The sequence below is a fragment of the Gymnoscopelus microlampas genome, assembly GCF_963454915.1.
Source record: "Gymnoscopelus microlampas genome assembly, chromosome: 19".
Taxonomy (NCBI): domain Eukaryota; kingdom Metazoa; phylum Chordata; class Actinopteri; order Myctophiformes; family Myctophidae; genus Gymnoscopelus; species Gymnoscopelus microlampas.
The window spans coordinates 33,552,654-33,577,839 of NC_139956.1; the positions used below are offsets into that span (position 1 = coordinate 33,552,654).

General features: G+C 44.6%; 1 protein-coding gene across 4 annotated transcripts in view; it reads right to left on the minus strand.

The window, feature by feature from the left end:
* The window catches only part of LOC311035326 (exocyst complex component 6B-like), a 126,519-nt gene that overhangs the window by 49,173 nt on the left and 52,160 nt on the right, over positions 1-25,186 (minus strand). For all 4 annotated transcript variants that reach the window (XR_014599697.1, XR_014599698.1, XR_014599699.1 and 1 more), the window contains exons 9-18: positions 23,479-23,562; positions 22,928-22,974; positions 20,190-20,310; positions 19,818-19,889; positions 17,244-17,341; positions 15,563-15,668; positions 14,803-14,912; positions 6,403-6,514; positions 5,069-5,203; positions 3,999-4,193 (exon numbers count right to left, since the gene is read on the minus strand). Coding sequence is in view for 1 of the 4 variants with exons in the window: in XM_084043461.1 (XP_083899587.1) it covers positions 3,999-4,193; positions 5,069-5,203; positions 6,403-6,514; positions 14,803-14,912; positions 15,563-15,668; positions 17,244-17,341; positions 19,818-19,889; positions 20,190-20,310; positions 22,928-22,974; positions 23,479-23,562 (1,080 nt within the window). In the remaining 3 variants the exon portion in view is untranslated. The remainder of the gene's footprint in view (positions 1-3,998; positions 4,194-5,068; positions 5,204-6,402; positions 6,515-14,802; positions 14,913-15,562; positions 15,669-17,243; positions 17,342-19,817; positions 19,890-20,189; positions 20,311-22,927; positions 22,975-23,478; positions 23,563-25,186) is intronic.

Consider the following 25,186-nt stretch of genomic DNA (forward strand, 5'->3'; position numbering starts at 1 on the left):
GTAGGATAATGCACAGCGAGGCAGCAGCTAGAGGGAAAATAAACGGCTGCAGGGGAAAGCTTCACCTTGAAGGGGATTATTTTTCTAATAATGACCACCTCGATGTTTATTATCCCTTCTTACATTCTCTCTCTACTTAATAGAATATCTTCATAGTGTATCTCTCCAGAGTATAGTCTGTAAACATAATATAATCGTTTTTATAATGTAATCGTATCTACATAATATAACCTCATCTCCCACAGACAAATGAGGTCCAATAAACGATGGAAATATTCACCATCTATTATCAAACTTTCCATTCTTGGTTTAAAATAATCTCTCTCTCTCTCTCTCTTGCTCTCTCCCTCTCTCTCTCTCTCTCTCTCTCTCTCTCTCACACACCCCCCCCCCTCTCACACCAGCAGATATAAACAGCTTGTGGTGTGTCACATACTGTGACTGGACTACTTATGTGGTCAGTTCAGCAGAACCAAAATGTGTGTGAGGAGAGGTCAGCCAACTTACAGTTCACTAAACAACTCTCTCTCTCTCTCTCTCTCTGTGTCGCACACACACACACACACACACACACACACTCACACACACACACGCACACGCACGTAGGAATACTGCTGTGTCATAGTGAGCCTTTACTCAGTGTTCGTGTCTGTGTGAGAGTGTGTGTGTATGTGTGTGTGTGTGTGTGTGTGTGTGTGTGTGTGTGTGTGTGTGTGTGTGTGTGTGTGTGTGTGTGTGTGTGTGTGTGTGTGTGTGTGTGTGTGTGTGTGTGTGTGTGTGAGAGTGAGAGGAATGCAAGCGAGGGAGGCTGACATTGGCAGGATTTTATGCAATCACTTCTTAAAGTCACAGAGCTGTCCTGTCACGCTGTGCATGCGTGTGCAGACTGTGCACACAGTGGCGCTTCTGGCCATCCTGGCATAGTGGCAGAATTAAAAATGTAATTGTGTAATCTGTACATAATCAACATTATAATTTACAGATGGGTGATATTCTGCCGGCTGTTGCACCTCCCAACAGTAACGCATCTAATCTCTTCTTGATGAACGCCACTTTGTTGAATACTCGATTCTGATTGGTCAATGAAGGCCATTCTTGCTGACTTTTATTGCTCAACAGCACATTAACTAACATAACGTAGTCAGTTTAGTTACGGTATAAAGACACTTTAAAACTGACTACAGTATATGACTGACTATGATCCACTGAACTCATAATGCATTATTACCAGCACTTATAATACTTGATAAACCTCATAATAAGTTGTTCCTCAAGTTCCTTGAGTGTGTACCAAATGGACCCTTACTGGTCTGAGTTAGGGGGCTCCTTGAACTTTTTATGATAGAGAACCACTGCTCTATGATATTCATACCTAGTTTTTTTTTTTAAGTTTTAATAACAGCTATTTTACAACTTTTCGTTTAGGCAAATTAACAAATTGCTGCCCCAGGAAGAGTTATCACACTCAAAACACATTGCTGGGTAGTCTGTAAGGTTTTGAGTCAATCGTTTGTTCATGTGCCTAAACAAGTTGTAAAATAGCAGTTAAGCATTAAAACTATTTTTGCATTATACAGTGGTCTCCCTTCTTTATTATTTTTTTGGTATTGGATTTTTGCCTCCTTGGGAACCCTAGGACTCTCCACTTTTTTGTGGCATTCATACATATTAAATAATAAAGGAGTATAGCTGCACACTGGTAGCTGCCAATGCCAGTTGATTTTTCTGTCTCTGTGTCCACAATAAACTGGCATCGGCAGCTACCAGTGTGCGGCTATATAGTCCTTTATTATTTAGTATTTAATATGTCGGCTGGCACCTCGCAAGGACCGGTGTGCTGTGTACCTTTGGTAACCGGATTCATACATAGTAACTATTTTGGAAAAGCAATAAGCCACGTGAGGCTGTGGTTTAACATGATTTTTAGAACAGTTAAGCTCCGTGGGAAGGCTCCGTGTCGTACAGCATCTCACTACGCCTCTGAGCTGGTCCTCAAATGCACGGCCAACCACTGCCTCTTGTGGCTCATAGGGTCGCTATAGGCTGTGTTCTAACCTTCGTTCACCTCTGGTTCCACAGGTCAAACTATCTAACCATTCAGATCCATAACATCTGATCTGCTTAAGAGGCCACAGGGCAGTGTGTGTGTGTGTGTGTGTGTGTGTGTGTGTGTGTGTGTGTGTGTGTCAGGGTCATGTACAGGGCTACAGGAACACAGACAAAGCTTCTCAGCGGGGCTGGGGAACACTTAGCTCCACCACCTCATACCACCCAGGATCAGCGCTCTCTCTCTGTGCGTGCGTGCGTGCGTGCGTGCGTGTCTGAGCATTAGTAAACACATCCTGGGTTCAAACCCATAGAGTCAACAGAGGGAAACATGTAATCCACAACGCGACCCTAACCAGCTGACCCCTTAATGAGCCTAACACCCCCCATGTTAACGATCTGCGTCCCTAACGAGCTCAGTGTTAACGAGCTGATGCTAATGAGCTAAAGCTGATTGCCTTGTCCTGTGACATGGTCTGTTGACATGCATACAGGCACGTTGCACGTTAGAATGTTCACACTGTACAGATGGGTGACACATTAATGGAAAGATCTGAATAAAAGGAGCAGAAAAAACATAAGGAATGCAGATGATTCTTCCATAAATGTGTAACTGTATGATACAATTAAGCCCATTCTATGTGGCATGTATACAAATGTTGAGCAGGCTGGACGATGTATCAATATGATATCCGTATTGTGATATTAGACTAGATATACTGTACTATTGTGATATGGCATAAGTGTTGTCGTTTCTTCCTTATTTTAAATATTTCCAGTTTTTGATCGAATTGAGCCTTATTTTATACTTTCAGTATACAAAAATGACTTTAAACTGTTCAATATAGTATGTCTACAAACTGTACAGTTGAGCTTGTACAGACATTTATTTCCAATATGTTATTTGTAGGAAAATCCATATTGTTGTCGCAACATGATATTATCACCACAATATCTATAAGAGGTATTTGGTCAAATATATGGTGATATTTGATTTTGTCCATATTACCTAGCCCTAGATGAGGCCCATTTTACCTTGATTTTTGATAAAGATGGCAAGAGTGAAATGCATAAGTGACTGTACAAGAGTGAAAGGTGTAAGTCATTGGTTCACAAAGTGGGGTCTGGGGACCCCCAGGGGTTCCAGGGGGTTAGGAACCAAATGGACCCTTATGGGTCTGTAACTCTGAGAGTGTACAAATGAATTTGGTTCCACTTGTAAACTCTCAGAGTTAAATTAACATTGTTTTTACAATATAAATTGGGGTCCCAGAAATAGACATGCCATTAAATGGGGGTCCGTAGCCTAATGCATATCAAACTGCTGTCCTTGAAATTAAAATGGTTGAGAATCACTGCTAGAGCCGTAAAAATCTTCTCTTATGGAGGTCCCTGGCATATCTTTTCAAATGGGGGTCCGCGGGCTAATAAGTGTCAATGTGGGGGTCCTTGACGTGAAAAAGTTTGAGAACCACTGGTGTAAGTGACAGTACAAGAGGCTCTGTTATTGGGGCTTCAGTCACAGGGCTGGTGGCTTGTACACATACTGTACAAACTCACACTCACGTGTCCAAACAAACACGTGTGTAAGGCACGCTAGCTAGGTTCCCAAGACTTAAATACTTCTTCTATGTTCCCAATCTTTTTTCACCCCACGTGTTTTTCACACATGTTAACCACTTAAGCCCTATATACACTTCTCGTACGACAAATAGCTTATAGCCACATCACGGGTCCACGCATTGAAACAAGTATATCACCATAATGTTCATTTAAAATGAAATATTCCTCTAAATCTGGCAGGAAATGTTGGATAAAAGTGCCCTTTTAGAAATGTTCTGCCCCTGCCCCTCTAAAATGCTCTGCACGTCCCTGTGTGTGTGTGTGTGTGTGTGTGTGTGTGTGTGTGTGTGTGTGTGTGCGTGTACGTGTGTGTGCGTGTGTGTACTAACAGGCAGGTTGGTGAACACACTGAAGGTGCTGGTCAGGAAGGCGGTCAGGTCTATCAGGTAGTCGCTGGGCGCCAACTGGGCTCCGCCCCCGGACACGCCGCCCGCCATCCAATCGTATTCGGCCAGCTGCAGGAACTGGTCGATCTTGGCGTTCAGGTTGGTGTAGATCTCTGCCTCTGCCGCGTGCCGGGCGTCCTGATGCACACAAATTAGGATCAATTAACGAGGAGTCCGAGATCAAGCGTGTGTGTGTGTGTGTGTGTGTGTGTGTGTGTGTGTGTGTGTGTGTGTGTGTGTGTGTGTGTGTGTGTGTGTGTGTGTGTGTGTGTGCGTGTGTGTGTGCGTGTGCTTGTATTACATCATTTGGGGTTAGGCTGAGGATTAGCCTTATTTTAGAGGGTTACGTTTATGGGTTAGAATTGGAGTAATGCCTGATTTTAAAACGTAGTTACTTGTCGGTGTTGTGCAACAAAAATAGCAGATCTACAAAGCTCACAAAGTGTTTTCAGGGTGGAGCGAGCTCGCAGATATAATTTCGGCTTCAGGGTTCAAAATTACAGTATAATTGTAAAAATGGCATTCATAAAATCACTGTCAAACAAATATAGTAATACAAATGTGTGTGTGGTGTGTGTGTGTGTGTGTGTGTGTGTGTGTGTGTGTGTGTGTGTGTGTGTGTGTGTGTGTGTGTGTGTGTGTGTGTGTGTGTGTGTGTATTAAAAGACTTTGAGCACTTGTGTCCCCACAAGTACAGTAGTATTTGCGAAATGGACGCTGTGAGGACTATTTCCCAACCATTTCCAGGAGAAATTTTTGTTTTATGGTTAAGTTAGTTGAGTAACAGTGTCATGCACAGAAAAATAGCTGATCTATAAGCGCTGCAACACGTTGTGGAGATTGTAGATCTGCTATTCTTCGGCTTCAGGCTTTTTAGGTAAAAAATGCCCAAATACTGTAAAAATGGCATTCATAATATTGCCGTCCTAATGTTGATGTGCTCACTAGTGTAGTAATACAAACCTGTGTGTGTGTGTGTGTGTGTGTGTGTGTGTGTGTGTGTGTGTGTGTACCTTAAACGTAGACGTTCCATACAGCTTGGTGGTGTTGGCGAGGTCAGGTGGTACGTTGGTGATGTTTGATATAAACTCCTCCAGGAAGTGGCAGCACTCCTCTAGGTGGGTGGTGTTAATGATCACCTGCACCAACTGTACACACACACACACACACACACACACACAGATAATGTGGGGGGGGGTACTTTTGTGCAACACAAAATAAAGTTGTTGAAATACAGTATGGAGATACAAGGTTTCTGCCTGACATCAACTAGATATACTGTAGTTCAGGGGTCTTCAACAGGGGGTCCGGGACCCCCAGGGGGTCCTCAGAGTTACTACAGGGGGTCCCCCAAATCTTTGTGTGATATGATTTTTTATAGAGTTAAGGTTTTAAGAGTTATAGGTGTGTAGAGGGAAAAAATAGGAGCAAAAGTTTATCTGAAACACAATATTATACAATATAGAGGGGGTCCCTGCTTCATCTCTCTCTCAGCTAGGGGGTCCTTGGCCTGAAAACGTTGAAGACCCCTGCTGTAGTTTGATAGAGTAGGTAGATAGACAGTCACATACTGTATAGTTTTTTTTCTTTTATCCCCCGTTTTTCTCCCCAATTTAGTCGTTGGGCCAATTATTTCCTCCCCACGCACACTTCTGTGTGTTGTCACTGCTGTAGTATCCTACCGACTCACCTGCCAGTGAGGAGCCCTCACCGGGAGCCTTCGTCCTACTCCTCCCGCCCAACACTCCCTGCATGCCGACAGGCTCCGCCCCCCCCCCCAGCTTGTAGGAGTGCGTGCAGTGAACATGGGCCAATTATGTTCGTATAGATCAGTGGTTTTCAACCCTTTTCATATCAAGGTCCATAATTTATTGGGCATTTGAGCCACGGACCACCATTTGATGAGATTTAGACTCTCAGACCCCAAGACTTAGAATATTTTGTTGTCGTTGGATACGATTTTGTCCTCAATTCCATGCTGTATTGATGTTGGTACCATAGGAGAGATAACAGGCAAACGTTGATCAAAATAACTATTATTTAATTAAGTAATGCAGATGCTTAACAATATTTCATTTCATTTTACGCTCTCCAAGATCCATGAGGGTTTATTTGGTTACCAACTCTCCATCATTTAGCTGGGGACCACCTGGAACCCCCTCAATTACTACTGGTGGTCCCCGAGACCACTGGTTGAGAACCACTGGCATAGACGCTCAACAAAGCCGGACGCACCGCGGCGGATTCGAACCCACAACCTCCGCGGTGGTGGGCAGGCACTTTTACCACTGCATCACCCGAGTGCCCCTGACATATATAAACAGACAGACAGACAGACAGACAGTACCTCTGCAAGGCCAACATTCTTCTTCTTGATGCCGTACTGCAGACAGTGACTCAGCGTTCTGGTCAGCAGCAGGTTGGTGGACTTACGGATCATATCGTCTATCTCTGTGGAGCTGAACACACACACACACACACACACACACACACAGTGAGAGACCCACACGCACGCGTAACCAAAATATCAGAGATCAGTTCTGAAAGTTTTGTTTTACAGAAAAATACGAAATGTTTAACTCTGAGTGTAAAAATGGAAGAGGAGAAGATAAGAGACTTCAATGTGAACACACACACACACACACACACACACACACACACACACACAAAGTTCATGTGCACGCATGCACAAACACACACAAGCAGACGCACACATGAGTGGAGGTCAAATACACATCACCCAGAGAGGAGAGAGAGAGAGAGAGAGATCACTTTCTCTCTCTCCCGCTGTGGAATGATGAAGATGGCTGTGTGTGTGTGTGTGTGTGTGTGTGTGTGTGTGTGTGTGTGTGTGTGTGTGTGTGTGTTCTATGGTGTCCAACTCCAGAGTCCTGTGGGTAACAAACACATTCCGACCAAATCGGTAAATTGTCTGCGTTTGGAATTCACACACACACACACACACACACACACACACACACACACACGAGGGGGAAAGTAGAAGATTCCAAGTCTCTGTCCAACAAGCGGAGGAATTCTAGAAACGTCCTGATGATTCAGGAGACAGAGAGCGAGAGAGAGAGGAGAGAGTTAGACAGACAGGAGGAGAGCGAGACGTATGGACAGCGCATAAGGTTCAATGTACAATGGGGAATGATTCATATTGGTCAGCTTTGCAAACGCACACAAACCAATACTGTACACACACACACCATCAGTTACATAACAGATCAACCCAAAATATGTCTAACATTCTGAACCCAGCTCATCGTTAATGAATGATATTCATGTTTTTAAAGACAAATTGACTTCCTGTCCCCCCCCCCGGTAATTTTCCTCAACCAAACCGCGTGTGGTTGCGGTTTGGACCATCACCATAGCAACAACCGGACGGACTTCCATGTCGAGGCGATGGTCGGAGGCGATGCTTTACTTCAAGGTCAAGTATTCATTGGGCTCCGGGGGTTCACAGATCCCATCGTAATCCCCCCCCCCCGATCCCGCTAATTATCATGTCAATCAACATGTACGATATTAATCTGGGAGGGTCGCACGCCACCACACTGGCCCAGAGAGACAAGTCTTACAAGAGTGAAGTGCGGAGCAAAAAGTTTCACATTTTGTGAAATTAAAAACAAGAAGCTGAATGCACGCTATGTCATTCAAAGGTTTTTATAGTCTCAACCACATGCACCCTAGTATTGTGTCCAAAAGAAAAGTTTATCTATCGATCCATCCATCCTTATTCTGGGGCTATTTCGTGTTGAGGGGCCACCCCGGTAATTATCATGTCAATCAACATACATGTTTGATATTTATCTGGGAAGGTCACACACGCCACTACAATAGCCTAGAGCAGGGGCTGGCAACATTTTTGACATGAAGTGCCATGTTAAATCAGCATTACGTTTAATTATGACACCACATCAAAATAAGCTGTGTATATTTTCTTTCACATCAAGATGTAATGATCATTGGACTCCGAGCAATAACCCACCTATGTATCTCCCAGACTCCCTCCCCAGTCAGAGTTTTTATTTATTACATTTTTTTTATTTAAAATGTTCTACACAGAACCAGGATATAACGTGATCCGAAGATTTACTGCTCCATTCACTTCCTGGTTAAAGTATTTGGGAGAAAAAATCTGACAGAAAAGACATGCTATTTTCAACGGCATATAACAAGCGAACGGGAGGCTGTGATGCCTTTTTTTTTTTTTTTTAAGGAAGCACTGTGAAACCCTCCGTGATTAGCAACCATCAGGGGACTACTTGAAAAGGTAAGAAAATCCAGTGCCAGAGATGACTTCCCCCTGTGCCAATGTTGGCACCCGTGCCTAAGGTTGCCCACCCTTGGCGTAGAGAGACAAACAAGTCTTACCAGAGTGAAATGCGGAGCCTTTTTTATTTCTAGGACCTCCATAACTCAGAGTGTACAAATGAAACCAAATGGACCTGTAAGGGTCCATTTGGTTCCATTTGGTATGTTATGTAAATTATACTCTCAGAGTATTCCAATGGTCAATCAATCGATTGTGTTCCGGCTTGGATCAGTGCAAGTCCTATTCAAAGTTCCAATTGTTCTATTCTGGGGCGAAAATTCCACTCAAGTAGCTGATCTACAAGTTCAGACAATGCGTGAGCTTGTATATCGGCTATTTCATGTTGAGGGGGAAAAGGAGGGAGCCTAGGGCAGGCCCCTGGGGGACTCCAGTCAACTAAGTATTAAGGGTTCAAGTTGTTAATTGAGACATCAGCGGATCAACAGTATGTATTTTCCCACAAATTTAATAATCCAATTATTATAATTGCTCTAAAACATATAATCATCTGATTATATCAGACCTGCAACCTTGGGAAAATGTTTTGAGCACCACAGTCACACGATTCCACGCCGCTTCACTTTGAACATTCTCCCTCTCTCCCCCTATCTCTCTCTCACTCTCTCACTCACTCACTCACTCACTCACTCACTCACTCACTCACTCACTCACTCACTCACTCACTCACTCACTCACTCACTCACTCACTCACTCACTCACTCACTCACTCACTCACTCACTCACTCACTCACTCACTCACTCACTCACTCACTCACTCACTCACTCACTCACTCACTCACTCACTCACTCACTCACTCACTCACTCACTCACTCACTCACTCACTCACTCACACACACACACACACACACACACACACACACACACACACACACACACACACACACACACACACACACACACACACACACACACACACACACACACACACACACACACACACACACACACACACACACACACACACACGCGAAGCATGTGAGCTTTATGGCTTGGTAATAAGGGTTTTCATTTGTTATGCAATTAATTAATTAAACGGTATAATTAAATAATACCATGCTTCTGTGCTGATTTATTGCTGTGGCTTCATTTTCCTCATTCAGCCACAGTGGCTTTGGTGGAACTTCTATCAGTTATGTTTGGGGTCTGAGGTTATCGGCACACAGTAATAGCAGGCCGCAACATATTGCAACATGGTATTACTTTACATGATCACTTATTTTCATTGCGGGAGCCATGCCACTAGTCCAGCGGTTCATTATTCCAAAGTACCGTTGGTCTGACGGCACACATTAGAAAACATTTAACCCATTCAATCCGGGAAGGCATCTGTGTCATTTTAGATTTTATCTACAACCTTTTCTTTTTATACTTTGGCTATTCAAAAACAATCTTGAACATTTGGGCAAATCTTTGAATACATAAATGTTTTGGAAACAAAACTTTTAACTCTTTGCTTCTGGGGGGGGGGGGGGGGTACACTAACAAAATGTGTCACCTTTCTGCATTATATTTGATAGATAGGAGAGCGCTATGAGACAGGAAACCAAGGACAGAGAGAGAGGAGAGACATTCGGACAAGTCAGAGTCAGGAACAGTGGCTGTGCATTATTATGATTCTCTTAATCTTTAGCACCAATTGTGTGCTTATGCTAATTCACAATCCCCCAAGTGTGTACAGTCCCTTTCACGGTTGGAAAATATTGACTATATTGTTGATTAAAGATTAGTCTAAATTTAACATTTTTATAATAAAACATAATTATGGTAACCATATAAACCTTGCCATAAGTCCTTCTGCTTTATTGAAATTAGCCAAAAGAGGGCTTAAATGTTTAAGAAATGGCGTTTTACAAATCGAACCCAGAGCATAGCCAACTGTGTTCTTTGGAGGGTCGGTCCAAACCAACCGGAGGCACCGTGGGGGGAGCCAAACCCCACGTCTCCATGGTGGTGGTCAGGAACTTTAGCCCTGCGCCACACGGTCGCCCCCACATCAACTTACTGGGTTTAGTTTAATGGTACTGATGACCGACGGTCTTTCTCTGTTGGTAAACACACAACGCACTGTAATGCACAACGTAACACATATCAACAAATACCACAGACATGTGGGGCTTCAAGACACACACACACACAAACCAAAATAGTAATAGTTTTGGAACAATGTATGACAAGAGTTATGTAACCACACAATGGAAACAAACTGCGGTTATCTATCTGCCACTGTGTGTGTGTGTGTGTGTGTGTGTGTGTGTGTGTGTGTGTGTGTGTGTGTGTGTGTGTGTGTGTGTGTGTGTGTGTGTGGCTCTCCATGCATGTACATTTGCACATTTTTGTGTCTGCTGACAATGTGGAAGTTTGATGATATGCGCTGGTATTTGGCGTGCACATGTGTGTTTGCAGAGGAGTTTGGTATGTGTGCGTGCATGTGCGCGTGTCTGTGTGTACAGTGGCAAGCAACTAGAGTTCCTTTCATATTTGCGCTCCTCAGCGCGGCTGTCCCCGAAACACGAAACCTTCCAACACTAAATGTTGAGTCAGGGAGAACTTCATCATGTTTATTCTAAAACGGAGAGTTCCAGTCCCCCATTCTGAATGGCTGAGACCTGTTGTAAAATACTCTATAAACACACACCATCAGTGTTTTACTGTGCCAACATTTTGTTTACAATATTCACTGTTAACTCTTAGCCTGCCGTGGATGCGTTTCCTCGTCGAATTCTGCCACGGCGAATATTCCATGATTGTTCAAAGGTACAGTAAAATCGCTCTTTTTCACTGGCGGCAGTAGCACACTATTACGCTATCACTCTGGCAGTCAAAGACTTAAGTTCCATGGACATGTTACCATTAGTGATTTGCGATGCGATGCGAGAGTGCGGTCTAGCCAACATCAACTCTGGACTCCTGAATCGCTGCCCTCTACACTCTCCTTTCTAGCATCAGGGTCTTGAGCTCTACAGTGTTGTTAGCTTTGCTGTCGCGTCGCAGTGCATCTAAGTGGTGTGACTCTTTCCTTTCCTGGCTGTAACCCTGGGTTGGCTCCCACAGTGTCAGTTTGTCAGTTTGCCACCAGTTCCGGGTGCCTCATCCTTCTCTCTCTGACCTTTTCTGTGACCCGTGTTAAGAGCCCCGTAGAGGTCCACGTTTCTGATGTGGTCCTCCCCATGTGATATCTCGTGCCATTCGTAGCATTCTTGTGTAGACTCCATCCAGGGCCCTTTCCTGCTGTGCTGTGAGCGTCCATGTCTCGGCCCCATTACTGACTCCACCGTAGCTACGAGCAGCCGCCTCTTGAGGTCTTCTCCCATGTCAGATTTCCTAACTCTCCTCTTTCCATTCCAGGGCATTCCAGGCAAGTGCCCTCCGGACATTTTTTATTTGTATTTTTTTTGTCTCATTTTTGTCTGCGTATGTGCAAGGTTTTACAAATGACTATAAACCAAGGCAGATACCACGATTCACAATGGGAACGGCGTGGCTTCCATGTGGATCTCTGACATCATGTGGCCAGCCTGTCACGTATGTATCACTCAAAATGTGGGCAATGTTTCACCGCAATCAGAGCACTATTCTTGCCGTGTGCACACTTGTAGTGGTGATAGGATTAGCAGTATCTTGTCCATACTCCCATGGGCCGCAACATAGACGCTCCTATCATGACCCTTATTGAGCACTATTGACATAACATAACATCCATTATAATATATATATATATATATATATATATATATATATATATATATATATATAAAATGGAAAAGAAAAATTGTGGCCTGCTGGTAGTGTGCACAAGAAATCCAACGTTGGTCGGTCCAGTGGTTTACAAGATTAACGGACAAACGGTACAGTAGTAAAACAGGACAGTAAGATTCTGTACAATCCGAAGCCCTATCACAAGTGGTTTCTGTGGGCCCCGGGCTCCTCTCTTGATACAAGTCTCCCACGCATCTTTTGAAAAATGTTTTGCAAACATAATTGAGCCAACAACTTAGTGGTTATTAGGGGTAGTGATTAATGAACCGTTCATAACCGCACAGACAAACAAACAAACAACAAACATGTTAATAATTATCAGTGGTATTTGCTTATGTCTGCATAGTTCTACATCACACACATCTCACCACATTTCAACACTTGTTTCTCAACATACTTGTAGCCCTGCAATTACGAACAAAAGGCCAGGGCGACCTACAGGCTTAGTGGGTAGAGAGGCCGTCCGGTGATCAGAAGGTCACCGTTCAGCCCCTCTCCGCCATGACTACGTGTCGAAGTGTCCCTGACAAGGCAGGAGTTGTAATGGAGGCCATGGCCGGTGTGGCCACTCACTTCGTCCTTCTGCCCATTAACCCATTCAATCTGGGAACGCATCTGTGTCATTTTAAGATGTATTTGGCTATTGAAAAATAGCAGATATACAAGAGCTTGTAGATCTGCTATTTTTTGAAAGAACTTGAAAAATTTGTGCAAATCTTTGAATATATATTTAAAGCAAACATTTTTTTACTAAATGGATGCTTTTCCCCGGTCTTAATGGGTTAAAAACTATATATGAGGCCCTGGTCACCCTGCGCCAGCTGATTATAGCGTTTTCTCCTCTTCCTCTTTTCTCTCAATACTGTTTTTAGACACCAGTGTATTTTGCTTGAGATTTCTGTGTTCTTAAGCATTTTGAGCCCCCCCATTAAGGCCCTGGGTACTAACTAACCCTAGCCCCAGTATGATGCCTCTGACTCAGTACCAGTAGTGTATAAGTGTCTCAAGACTAAAAGGTAAAGTCTACTGCCTGAATAATATGATAATAAAACGAGAAAAGCACACGCACATACGCACACGCACTCCTCTGCGGAAGTTCTCTGTAAGCAGATGGAACAGAAACTGGAGTTGATTGCTGAGAACTTCCGCAGATGCAGATGCAGTGTGTGTGTGTGTGTGTGTGTGTGTGTGTGTGTGTGTGTGTGTGTGTGTGTGTGTGTGTGTGTGTGTGTGTGTGTGTGTGTGTGTGTGTGTGTGTGTGTGAGATCCGGTTGACTGAGAAATTAAATAAAACAATGAAGCCAGTTTTAAAGCAGGCTGATGAACAAACAGGAAAATAAGCGCACACACACACAAACACATCACACACACACAAACTGTGTGTGTGTGTGTGTGTGTGTGTGTGTGTGTGATTTGTATTAGTAGTGTCAGGCAGTGATTTGGTCTGTGGTTTAGAACTATGCCGTATTATCATGTGTCCATTCATACACACACTGAGGGGCTGGGAACGTGTGTGTGTGTGTGTGTGTGTGTGTGTGTGTGTGTGTGTGTGTGTGTGTGTGTGTGTGTGTGTGTGTGTTATAGGCGAGGGGGGTATTTGGTTATTTCTATGTGAGTTTGTGTGGTGTGTGTGTGTGTGTGTGTGTGTGTGTGTGTGTGTGTGTGTGTGTGTGTGTGTGTGTGTGTGTGTGTGTGTGTGTGTGTGTGTGTGTGTGTGTGTGTGTGTGTGTGTGTGTGTGTGAGTGAGAGAGAGTGTGTACTCGGAGGGGGCTGGGAACCAGGGAGGTATCATTGATCCATGACCAGTAGAAGAAAGAGGAGGAGAGGAGAAGGGGAGAGGAGAGGAGAGGAGGAGAGGAGAGGAGGAGACAAGGAATGATGGACATAAACAAAAGGATGTATGAAAATTAGCTTTCTTTAACCACAGGAACCCCAGACTTCCTATTCTGGGGTGAACATCGGGTGAGAATAGCCGATCTACAAGCTTGTACTGTAGATCTGTAGGCTATTTCTGTCTCTAAAAGACACCATGGTGTGGAAGGAGAATAAAAAGGAGCAGACCGAGAGCAGAGCCCTGGGGGACCCCGGCCAATTAAGTATATACTGTAGGGTTTAAGTGGTTAAGTGGTTAAACCGAGAAGAAGAGTTATAAAGATGCCCATGTTCCGTGCTTGAAAGGAAGTACAGGAAGTGGAATGGGCCAAATGAAACCCACAGAGGAGTGATTTGACTTTATATGAACTTCAACAAGAGATTTTGAAGAGTGATGACTGGCTGTTTGATTCCCATGGTAACGCACACCGTGCTATCTGGTTACCATGGCTGAATGGCTTCCTGTCCACTTGAGATGGACAAATCCATGCACACACACACACACACACACACACACACACACACACACACACACACACACACACACACACACACACACACACACACACACACACACACACACACACACACACACACACACACACACACACACACACACACACAGGATGCAGACTGGAATTAAAAGTCAGTCTCAGATTGGGGTCATGGCTATCGATACCTTGACCGCTGACCTTTGCATCTGCTCTGATCTGGGGAGAGTGTGTGTGTGTGTGTGTGTGTGTGTGTGTGTGTGTGTGTGTGTGTGTGTGTACCTCAGATGCAGGTCTTCAGAGTACTTGAGGCAGGCGTAGATGAACTCTTTGAGCTGACAGTAAACTTTAGGAACAAACTCGGAGAATGGAAGCTTCTTGGGGAACGGCAGCTATGTGACGAAAGGGACATGAAGCATAAACTTCTATTAGCAAGACAAAGGGGACAGTACAGCCATGTATTATATTGTTGCTATCGGGAAGAAAAAAAAAAAATCTCCATATATTTTTTTTCCATATACTTTTTCGTGTTTTTTTCAGTGTCAGAATTTCAGGCTTGTTGTCTTGGACTACTGAGACGTCTACCTCATTGGTTCTCAAAGTGGGGTCCAGCGGGGTACCAGGAGGGAGGGGAGGGTACAAAAGGGGGGGGGGGGGGTTGGGGGGGCTGGTCGGTTTGAGAAGCACTGGTCTACATATAGAAACCTAGATACCTCATTGACCGCTGCAGTTCGTTGGAGAGACCTGTATCGTGGCCGCCATATTAGAGGGGGCACGCTCCCACTACTGGCCAATCACAGCGCATTGACTACTGGCCAATTACAGCAAATCTAACTGACTAGTTGCTGCGCAGCTGCCTCTTAAAGGGTTAAGGGCTGGGTTACAAAAAGACTCGCCCCCACCTGCCTCTGATTGGCCGACCAAACACCCCCTTCTGTGACGCACGCGGAAGCTTGCCCCCGCCAATATGGCGCCCAAGATACAGACGCCTCAGAGCCGGAAGAGGCGTCTACCTTTATACTGTATGTCTATGCTGGTCTACCTTGTCCAGGTCGGGGTCGTGCAGGGGAAACTGGGATGTGTAGTGTTTGTACTCCTCTTCCGTTGCCACGGGGATGGGACTGTAGTTGTCCTGGTCCAGGATCTGCCTGGAGACGGAGACGAGACGAGACAGTCAGTCACACAGATACGGATTAAACAAGTTAAATGATGACGCAAAGAAAATGAGCAGACACAAATTTGTACTGGAACACTATGAAAATGAAGCTGATAAATGGGTACTCTCTCCTGATTGGCTGATGATTGGCAACCCACCTGAACATGTATTTTCTGTTTATTAACCCATTAAGACCTAAGGCCTTCTAAATCCTTCTAAAACATTTTTTTATTTATGTTGCTATAATATCAGTGGTTCTCAAACTTTTTCATGTCAAGGAAACCCCAACATTATATGTATTTGGCCGTGGACCCCCATCTCAAAATATGTTGTTCCAGAGACCCCCAGAAGCAAATATTGGAGTTAAAAATGTTACACAATTCTATACAATATGTAGTGGGGGGTCCCTGCTTCACCTCTCTCTCAGCTAAGGGGTCCTTGGGCCGAAAAACACTGAAGACCTCTGCTCTACTGGTTTTTATCTTCCTCAACATTCACTGGAGGTCAACAACAATGGCTCAAATACCAGTAGTGTTTTGTTTGCCTCTCTGTCTCTGTCTTACATGCACACACACCCACACACACTCACACACTCACACTCACACACACACACACACACACACGTATGTGCGCACACACACACACACACATCCCATCGGGGGTCACGTTGTGGTTTTCTTAACCTCGTCCTGTTGGAACTCTGTTCTCAGCGTTCCGAAGTTCCGACGTTCCATTGAGAGGCCGTGAACCGGAGAGCATTCCCTCTCTCTCGCTCTCTCTCTCTTAATGTCTCTCTCTTGGTCTCTCCCTCCCTCTCTTTCTTGCTCTCCATATATCTCTCTCATCTCTCGCTCGCTCCCTCTCTCTCTTTCTCCGTCTCCAACAATACAACACAACATTCCTGTGGCTTCCCCCCGAATTCTGTGTGAGTGTGACTCTGTGCGTGCGTGCGTGTGTGTGTGTGTGTGTGCCGTCCATTCTTGAAGAGTCCCACTGGTGTCTTTGGACAGAAATACTGCTAAAACAATGCCTTCAACTGGCATGCACACTCACGCACACTTTCGCGCACACAGACACACACACACAGGGCAGTGCCCAGAGCGAGAGTGGGGAATGTTGCGGATGTTGTTTAAAACACTTCCTTTTCTCTGTCCGCTCGTAAAACACTTCAAACACCAGGACATTTCCCACAATGCAATTTGTGTGAGATGTTCCCACAAACCAACTGTGCCCTTCTGCCCTCCAAGAAGGCGGCCAAGGCCAGTCCAACACGCTCCCACGCACCTTCCCTTAGAACCCTATACTAGAGACCCAGGGGCCTATGCATGCCGTATTTAGTTTGCCCCCTCTACACCAAATCGCCCATTATGCCATGCCCAGGCTAGGGTTCATGTGGTCAACGCACACTCAACAATATATGTACCACTGCAGGTACGAGTGTGCATGTGTTCGAGTGTTCATGTTAAGGTGCGTGTGTGTGTGTGTGTGTGTGTGTGTGTGTGTGTGTGTGTGTGTGTGTGTGTGTGTGTGTGTGTGTGTGTGTGTGTGTGTGTGTGTGTGTGTCTACCTGAACGTGACGTTCCATCTCTTCAATAGAATCTCTCCATATTGTTCCCGCATCTCCAACAGCATGTCAAACAACTGAGACACTGGAAAACCATAACCCTAGACAGAGAGACAGAGAGAGAGAGCGAGAGGGGAAGAGACACAAATTAAAATCATACTTTATAAACAAGGGTGCCAGGGTGTCTAGTTCGGAGTAACCACCCCCCAAGGGTCCTGGGTAAAATGTCCAGCACAGCTGGTCTAAGTGCCTCTGAGCAACACATGAAGCCAATCTCAATCAGTGTATATGAACGTCTAAAATGCTGTATCAAAGAGAAGAGGAGCGAAGAGGAGAGAAGAGGAAGAGAAAGAGGCAGAATTCAGCCATTCCGTGACACCTCATCATTTAATTTTATGCCTCTTGGCCATCCTGTCTTTCATTCATCCAGCCTTCTCTCCACTTCTCCTCTCACTCATCTCTGTCCGTTCCCCGCATCCGTTCCTCACCCGCTCCCCTCAGCGTCTCGTCCAGGAGGTTGTCAGATAAAAACCTCCAGATTCTCCAACACGTCTGATGTTTGGTTGAGATTTATTGGAGAGACATTTTCATTTCCACTCTTGGTTGCACATTTGTTTTTATAGATACCGACGGTATATGTTTTGTAAAACTACAGACCGGAGAATAAAAACATAATATATACTGTGTATATATATATATATATATATATATATATATATATATATATATATATATATATATATATATATATATATATATATAGGTTGAAGATATCCGCTAACACTCCTGCCAGCTGGTCTGCACATGCTTTGAAGAGGAGTCATAGGTCATATGATGTTGTCAGGGACCGCAAGCGTTATGGCGGTGATTCTTAACCCATTCAATTCGGGAACGCATCTGTGTCACTTTAGATTTCTTTGGATATTCAAAAATAGCAGATCTACAAGCTCACTCTATGAGCCTGTAGATCTGCTATTTTTGAAAAATAAAGTGTGAAAATGTTTGAATACATATATACATTTTTAACTGAAAGCTCTTTTGGGGGTCCCTGTAACAAAATATTTTGAGTTGGGGGGGGGGGGGGGGGTCCGTAGACAAATACATGTCATTTAGGGTGGTCCTTGACATGAAAAACATTTGAGCACCACTGATATTATAGCAACAGTCTTTTAAAAAAAAAAACGTTAGTATTTAAGACCTTTGTAGAATCCCTCAGAAGTAAAGATTTGAGTTAAAAATGTTCGCTTTAAAAAACATACATATTCAAAGATTTGCACATATCTTTACGATTTTTCAACAACAAAAAAAATAGCAGATCTACAAGCTCGTAGCGCTGCACAGAGTGCCGCACTATAAGCTTGTAGATCTGCTATTTTTTAATAGCCCAAAGTACAAAATAATGGTTATCTTGGTTACCTTGTATTATATCTGCTATTTTTGAATAGCCAAAGAAATCTAAAATGACAGAGATGCGTTCCCAGATTGAATGGGTGTAGCGGTCAGACGGGTGAGCCGGCCAAAAAAAAAAAGGTTGGCGACCGCCAGCCTTACGGGTTGTGGGCCCGCTTGAAGGGTCCGAGGCACGTCGGCCTCCCAGATAATTAGCGGCCTCGAAGACATTCTGGTTTTGTGTTGTTTTGTTATTTTATACCATGTTTTAGTTTGCTGTAATATTCTTTGACAAAATACATTACTACTACTGATTGGAAACTGAAGGTCCATGAGAACAAAATAAAAGTTGTATTTATTTTCTTCGGCTATCTTCCTTTTCTGACGTCTGCCACAAGTCTCTCCATCCAGAAGATTGCAGTCAAGTTCCAGAGGGTTGTGAGATCACCATCTCTGACGTTTATCTTTCCCAGAACTAAAGAAAGGAGCTTTATTTTTGCAGACTGGCTGAACTCCACTTTGAAAATGAGACGACATGCTATCTCTCCTTCTCTCCATCCCTTCTTCCCCACTTCCTTTCCTCTGTTCATATCTCTCTCTCTTTCTCTCTCTCTCTCTCTCTGACCTGGTATTTCCAACAAGGTTGATGTTGTTTTTTGGAGTGTTACAGACGAACTCGCTGTCGGGCGGGAACCTTTTAACGTCCAATGCTGTTACTTTTCAACAAACAGAAAATATAACCTGTTGTTCCAATGGATCCATTGTAGTTATTTAGTCACCCGCTCTATATGCTTTTCACTGAACTAAAAGACACATGTATTGTATTTAGACTAATGTCCGAAAAAAGAGAAATGTACACAACTGTTGTGCGGTACTGTCCAACAAAGTATAAAACGTTTTCCTTTTCTCTTTCACATGATTCTTTACTGCTCTCCCTTTTTCTTCTTCTCCCTTTCTGAAAAAATAACAACATGATGGAGCTTGCACGAGCATGAATTTCACACACTTTCTTTACACTTTTAAACCTGTGATGGGACAATAAACAAGGTCCATGTGGACGGCATCCATTTGAGGAAATGACCCCTGTGTGTGAACTGGGTTTATCGGTCTGTGAGGTCACACATCTGATGGGTCTGTCCCGACCAACCGACCGACCCCCCCCCCCCACACACACACAGAGTTGTGTACCTGTAGTGTGTCGGCGAAGAGAACAATGAGGTTCTTCAGGTCCAACACCAGATCAGGATCATCACAGTAGGACTAGAGAGACACACAGTTTAGGCATTTAGCAGACACTCTTATCCAGAGACACTGACACGTACTAACCAGATCGGAATAGGCAGAGCAAGCGTGTGTGTGTGTGTGTGTGTGTGTGTGTGTGTGTGTGTGTGTGTGTGTGTGTGTGTGTGTGTGTGTGTGTGTGTGTGTGTGTGTGTGTGTGTGTGTGTGTGTGCGTGCGTGCGTGCGTGCGTGCGTGCGTGCGTGCGTGCGTGCGTGCGTGCGTGCGTGCGTGCGTGCGTGCGTGCGTGCGTGCGTGCGTGTGTGCGTGCGCGTGCTTACAGAGTGCGTCCTCAGTGCAGCGATGGTCTTGGACAAGGCCAGATCCCACAACTCCTCTACGTAGGCAGAGTTCACCAGACCATGAGTGGTATGAAGAACATGGTCTTCTACCACAAAGAAACTACACAGACAGACAGACAGACAGACAGACAGACAGACAGACAGATTCAGTCAGTAAGTGACCAGAGAGGTTACAAGGGAGTACGGTCAAATCATTTTACATGTAACAATTGAGGTTCATTCATCATTCAACTACACTGAAAAGAGAAATGTGTGGTTACGCATTGTCACATTTCAGACTTGTGGACTTTGGGTAACTTTGTTATGCAAAAGTTACACAATTTACTATGTACCATCCATTTTGTGTTCGGGTAGCTCAGTCGGTAGAGCTCTCGCCTTTGGACCACAGGGTCATGGGTTCGATCCCGGGCACCGCCAACTCAGTGTATGAGTGAGCATGGCTTAGGTTGGGCAAGTTGTGCGGAAGGCACTGGGAGCTGATGATAAGTGTTGGGCTCCACCTCCCAGGGGTCTAGCGGCGCATTGTAACCGAGATACACTCCCGCGTTCTCGGCTGATACCAACAATAAGCCTCTCGGACCTACTTATTTATAGTCTATAACAGTGGTTCTCAAAGTGGGGTCCAGGGACCCCTCAGGGTTCCTTGAGTAGGTTTCCAAATGGACCCAGATACTGTATGTAACTCAGAGATACTGTACAAATTTAACCGAAATGGACCATTTTCCATTTGTACACTCTCAGAGTTATGGGGATCCTTGAAATTGAAAAAGTATGAGAAACACTGATCTAGAGCAATGGTTCTCCAACCTTTTCATGTCAAGGACCCCCAAATTGACACTCATTAGCCCGCGGACCCCCATTTCAAAAGATATACCAGGGACCCCCATAAGAGAAGATTTTTTACGGCTCTAGCAGTGATTCTCAACCATTTTAATTTCAAGGACCCCCAGTTTGACATGCATTAGGGCTACAGACCCCCATTTAATGGCATTTCTATCACTTGGACCGCAATTTATAATGTAAAATCTATGTTAGTTTAACTCTGAGAGTGTACAAATGGAACCAAATGGACCCAACATGGTTCCATTTGTACACTCTCAGAGTTACATACCATAAGGGTCCATTTGGTGCCTAATCTATCATTTAGCTGGGGACCCCCTGGAACTCCCTCAAGGACCCCTGGGGGTCCCCGGACCCCACTTTGAGAACCAATGATCTACAGTATACGGTTTATAAAGCCATCATGCACTTCCTACAGTGTCTGTCCTGTAGAGAGGCTAAGGCGAGGGATGGAGAGAAAGAGAGAGGGATGGAGAGAGAGCAAGTCAAACAGCGATGGGAACGAGCACAAACACTATTAACCAATTATCATCCAGACAAAGAGACGCACCGGCGCTGAACGACACTTTCCACTGGAGCAAGATGAGAACACCAGAGCCTGCTGTGTCTGTGTCCGTCTGTGTGTCTGTGTGTATGTGTGTGTGTGTGTGTGTGTGTGTGTGTGTGTGTGTGTGCCTGCATAAGAGTATGGATGGCCTTGGTCCTGCAGGCAAATGTCTTTGTGACCGTACGTCTCGGTCTGTGTGCACGTGTGCGTGTGTGTGCGTGTGTGTGTGTGTGTGTGTGTGTGTGTGTGTGTGTGTGTGTGTGTGTGTCTGTCTGGCGGTTGCAGTGTTTGCAGAAGGGTCTGTCCCAGTTAAGCAGACAGGAGGAATAACAACAGTGCGCCAGCCGCACGCCGCACACACACACACACGGAGGGCCATAATGGTGGGATGGAGTGATAGATGAGAGGAAAGAGGGTGGAGGAGAGGAAGGAGGATAGAGGATGTGGGTCAGAGAGGAATGGATGGAAGGAATGGAAGAGACAGAGAGATAGAGGAGAGAGAGAGAGAGAGAGAGAGAGAGAGAGACTGATAGAGAGATGAGGAATAAGAAAGGAGGAGTGAAGGTGAAGAAGAAGGGATGGCAGGATGGAGAGAATGGAGGCGGTGATGTAAGAGGTGAAAGGGAAAGGGAGGACAGAGAGGAATGGAGGGATAATGAAAGGATGGCAGGACTACAGGGCGGTGTCCGCAGAGAGAAGTATTTGGAGCTTTCAGCGCCTTTCTGCCCCATGCATCTCTATGGTAAAGATGGTCCTCTGCCCGGGGGCCCGCCTCATGTTGCAGTGCTCTTGCAGCTGGTGTCTTTTTTTCTTTTTTTGGGTGGGGGTGGGGGGGGGGCTAAAGCTCAGGGCCAGTGATTATGGGTGGGCCGTCAACATTTCCAAGATTTCCAAGGTGGGCCACACCACGATCCAGAAAAGATTGTTCGATGGTAGAGATCGTCCTCCTCTTCCTAGTGACACCGCTCTCGTTGCTGGAGTTTTTTTTATAGAAATAGATTTTTATAAATAATCTATTAACCGATTCAATTTGGGAACGCGTCTGTGTCATTTTTGATTTTAGCTATAACCGTTGTTTTATACTTTGGCTATTCAAAAATAGCAGATCTACAAGCTCATAACGCTATGAGCTTGCTATTTTTGAAAATCTATGAATATGTATATTTTTAAAGGGAACATTTTTGACTCAAATCTTTGCTTCTGGGGGTCCCTGGAACAAAATATTTTCAAAAAGACCCAGCGATTCAAGTGAAATGATGATCTCTCTCTCTCTCTCTCTCTCTCTCTCTCTCTCTCTGAAGAATAATAAACAATGGAGGGATAAACTTACCCGACTATTTGATTGAAGTACCTCCTATATCCCTCTAGAGTTTCATGCTAAAATATGGAGATAAAGGTAAAGATAGACAGACGGACAAAGAGAGAGAGAGACAATGAAGGAAGGAAAAAAAAGAAGAGAGCACAAGTACAATAGACAAGGACTCTGGTATATTACTGGTGACACTGTATATTCTATAATGTAGTGTAATTAAAGTTATTAGTACAGTTACAAACTCAAGGGTGTGTGTGTGTGTGTGTGTGTGTGTGTGTGTGTGTGTGTGTGTGTGTGTGTGTGTGTGTGTGTGTGTGTGTGTGTGTGTGTGTGTTTCAGATAGGAGTGTGTTGAGACAGGGTACGTGTAGTTAGGAATGTGTAACAGACAGACACACACTCGTACACACACTGAAACACACAAATAGACACACTCATGCACACACACAGAGACATTTTAAGACAAACAGATGAACAATACTGTACTTGTAGACACACACACACACACACACACACACACACACACACACACACACGCACGCGCACACAGTGAGTGAGTGGGGGTCATACCATGTTAGAGTGAGGTTGCAGTACAAGGCGAGCCTGTTTCCTCCTCTGCTTTCTGTAGTAGCTTTCAAACTCATCACGTAAACCCTGCACACACAGTAACACAACACACACATGAGGCTGGATACACAGATATGGAGCAGTGGTTCTCAAAGTGTCCGGGGACCCCCAAGGGTCCTTGAGGGGGTTCCAGCCAGGGGTCCCCAGTCAAAGGATTGATAGTCAGGAACCAAATGGACCCTTATGGGTCTGTAACTCCGAGAGTGAACAAATGGAACCAAATGGACCCGTTCCAATTGTTCCAATTGATTTTACAGTGTATATTGGGGTCCCAGAGATACAAATGCCATCAAATGGGGGTCCATGAAATTAAAATGGTTCGGAATCACTGCTATATCCTTAAAATGTGTCTCCTTTGGGGGTCCCTGGCATATCTTATCAAAAAATTGGTCCGTGGGTTGATCAATTTGGGGGGTCCTGACATGAAAAAGTTTGCAAACTACTGATATAGAGACTGTCGGGCAGAAACCTTGTATGTGTGTGAGAGATGCCAGGCTTAACAGAATAGTGATTACTTTTAGTCATTAAAGACTGGAACCCTGCACTACGAACACACACGCACACACAGTCGCACGCACGCACACACACACACACACACACACACACACAACATTGACTACTTCCTACCTTTATCATCTGAAAAACAGAAGACCCTTTCTCTCTCTCTCTCTCTCTCATATCTCGCCCTCTCCTCTGTACGTGTACTATATGCATGCTGGGAGAGGAGGCCTATCTAAGGCTCAGAGTCAGACCAGGACCCACAGTTCTCAGTGGACCCAAAGATAAGGCCCTGTGGTCTGGGGAGATAAATGGACCCCCGACTGTGCCAGACCACCAGAGCACACCTAGATAGAGGGTGCGTGTGTGCGTGCGTGTTATCTACAGTAAGTGTCTGTTATTTTCAATCGCTGTGTGTGCTATCAAGTCTGTGTGTGTGTGTGTGTGTGTGTGCGCGCGCGTGTGTGTGCGTGTGTGCGTGTGTGCGTGTGTGTGTGCGTGTGTGTGTGTGTGTGTGTTGACCTCTACCTCTCTATCAAGTCTGATACAGGATTGATAGGAACTTCAAATGGACATTCCGTCGATCTAAGAAATTAATCACCGTCTTGGCTCGACTCTTTCAATTTTTTTGCCCCAAATCCACCTTTGTAAGGTTCATTATATGTAACAGAGCACACTCAGAACACAGGCAGTTTGTCGTGTGACCTTCTTCAGAAGGAGGACACAATATTCAGCTCCAGCACCTCATCTAAGTTTTTACTTAAAGCTGCACTATGTAACTTTCCTCTTCTACCCCGGATTTGAACCCGGTTTCCAAACGCAAGTGCTGACATTTTTACCATTGAGCCGGCCTGCTTGCTCAGGGGGATAAATTGAATCTTGACCATCAGGTCAAAATGTGTGTCAGATCCTGTATCTAGGTGAGACATTACCTTTGACACAATCTCAATAAGAGAGCATGAAGACGAAATACAACCACCCCAACTACCAACAGATTGTATAAGTTATACTGAGTTAACATACTCTACCATACAGATTGGAAATTTTATTCATTAAACACATTTTGTGCCACTTTATTGGATGAGCCGTGGTTTATGTCACTGTTCTAAGGTTAATTATATAAAACACATTATTTAATGAAATTCAAGAAAAA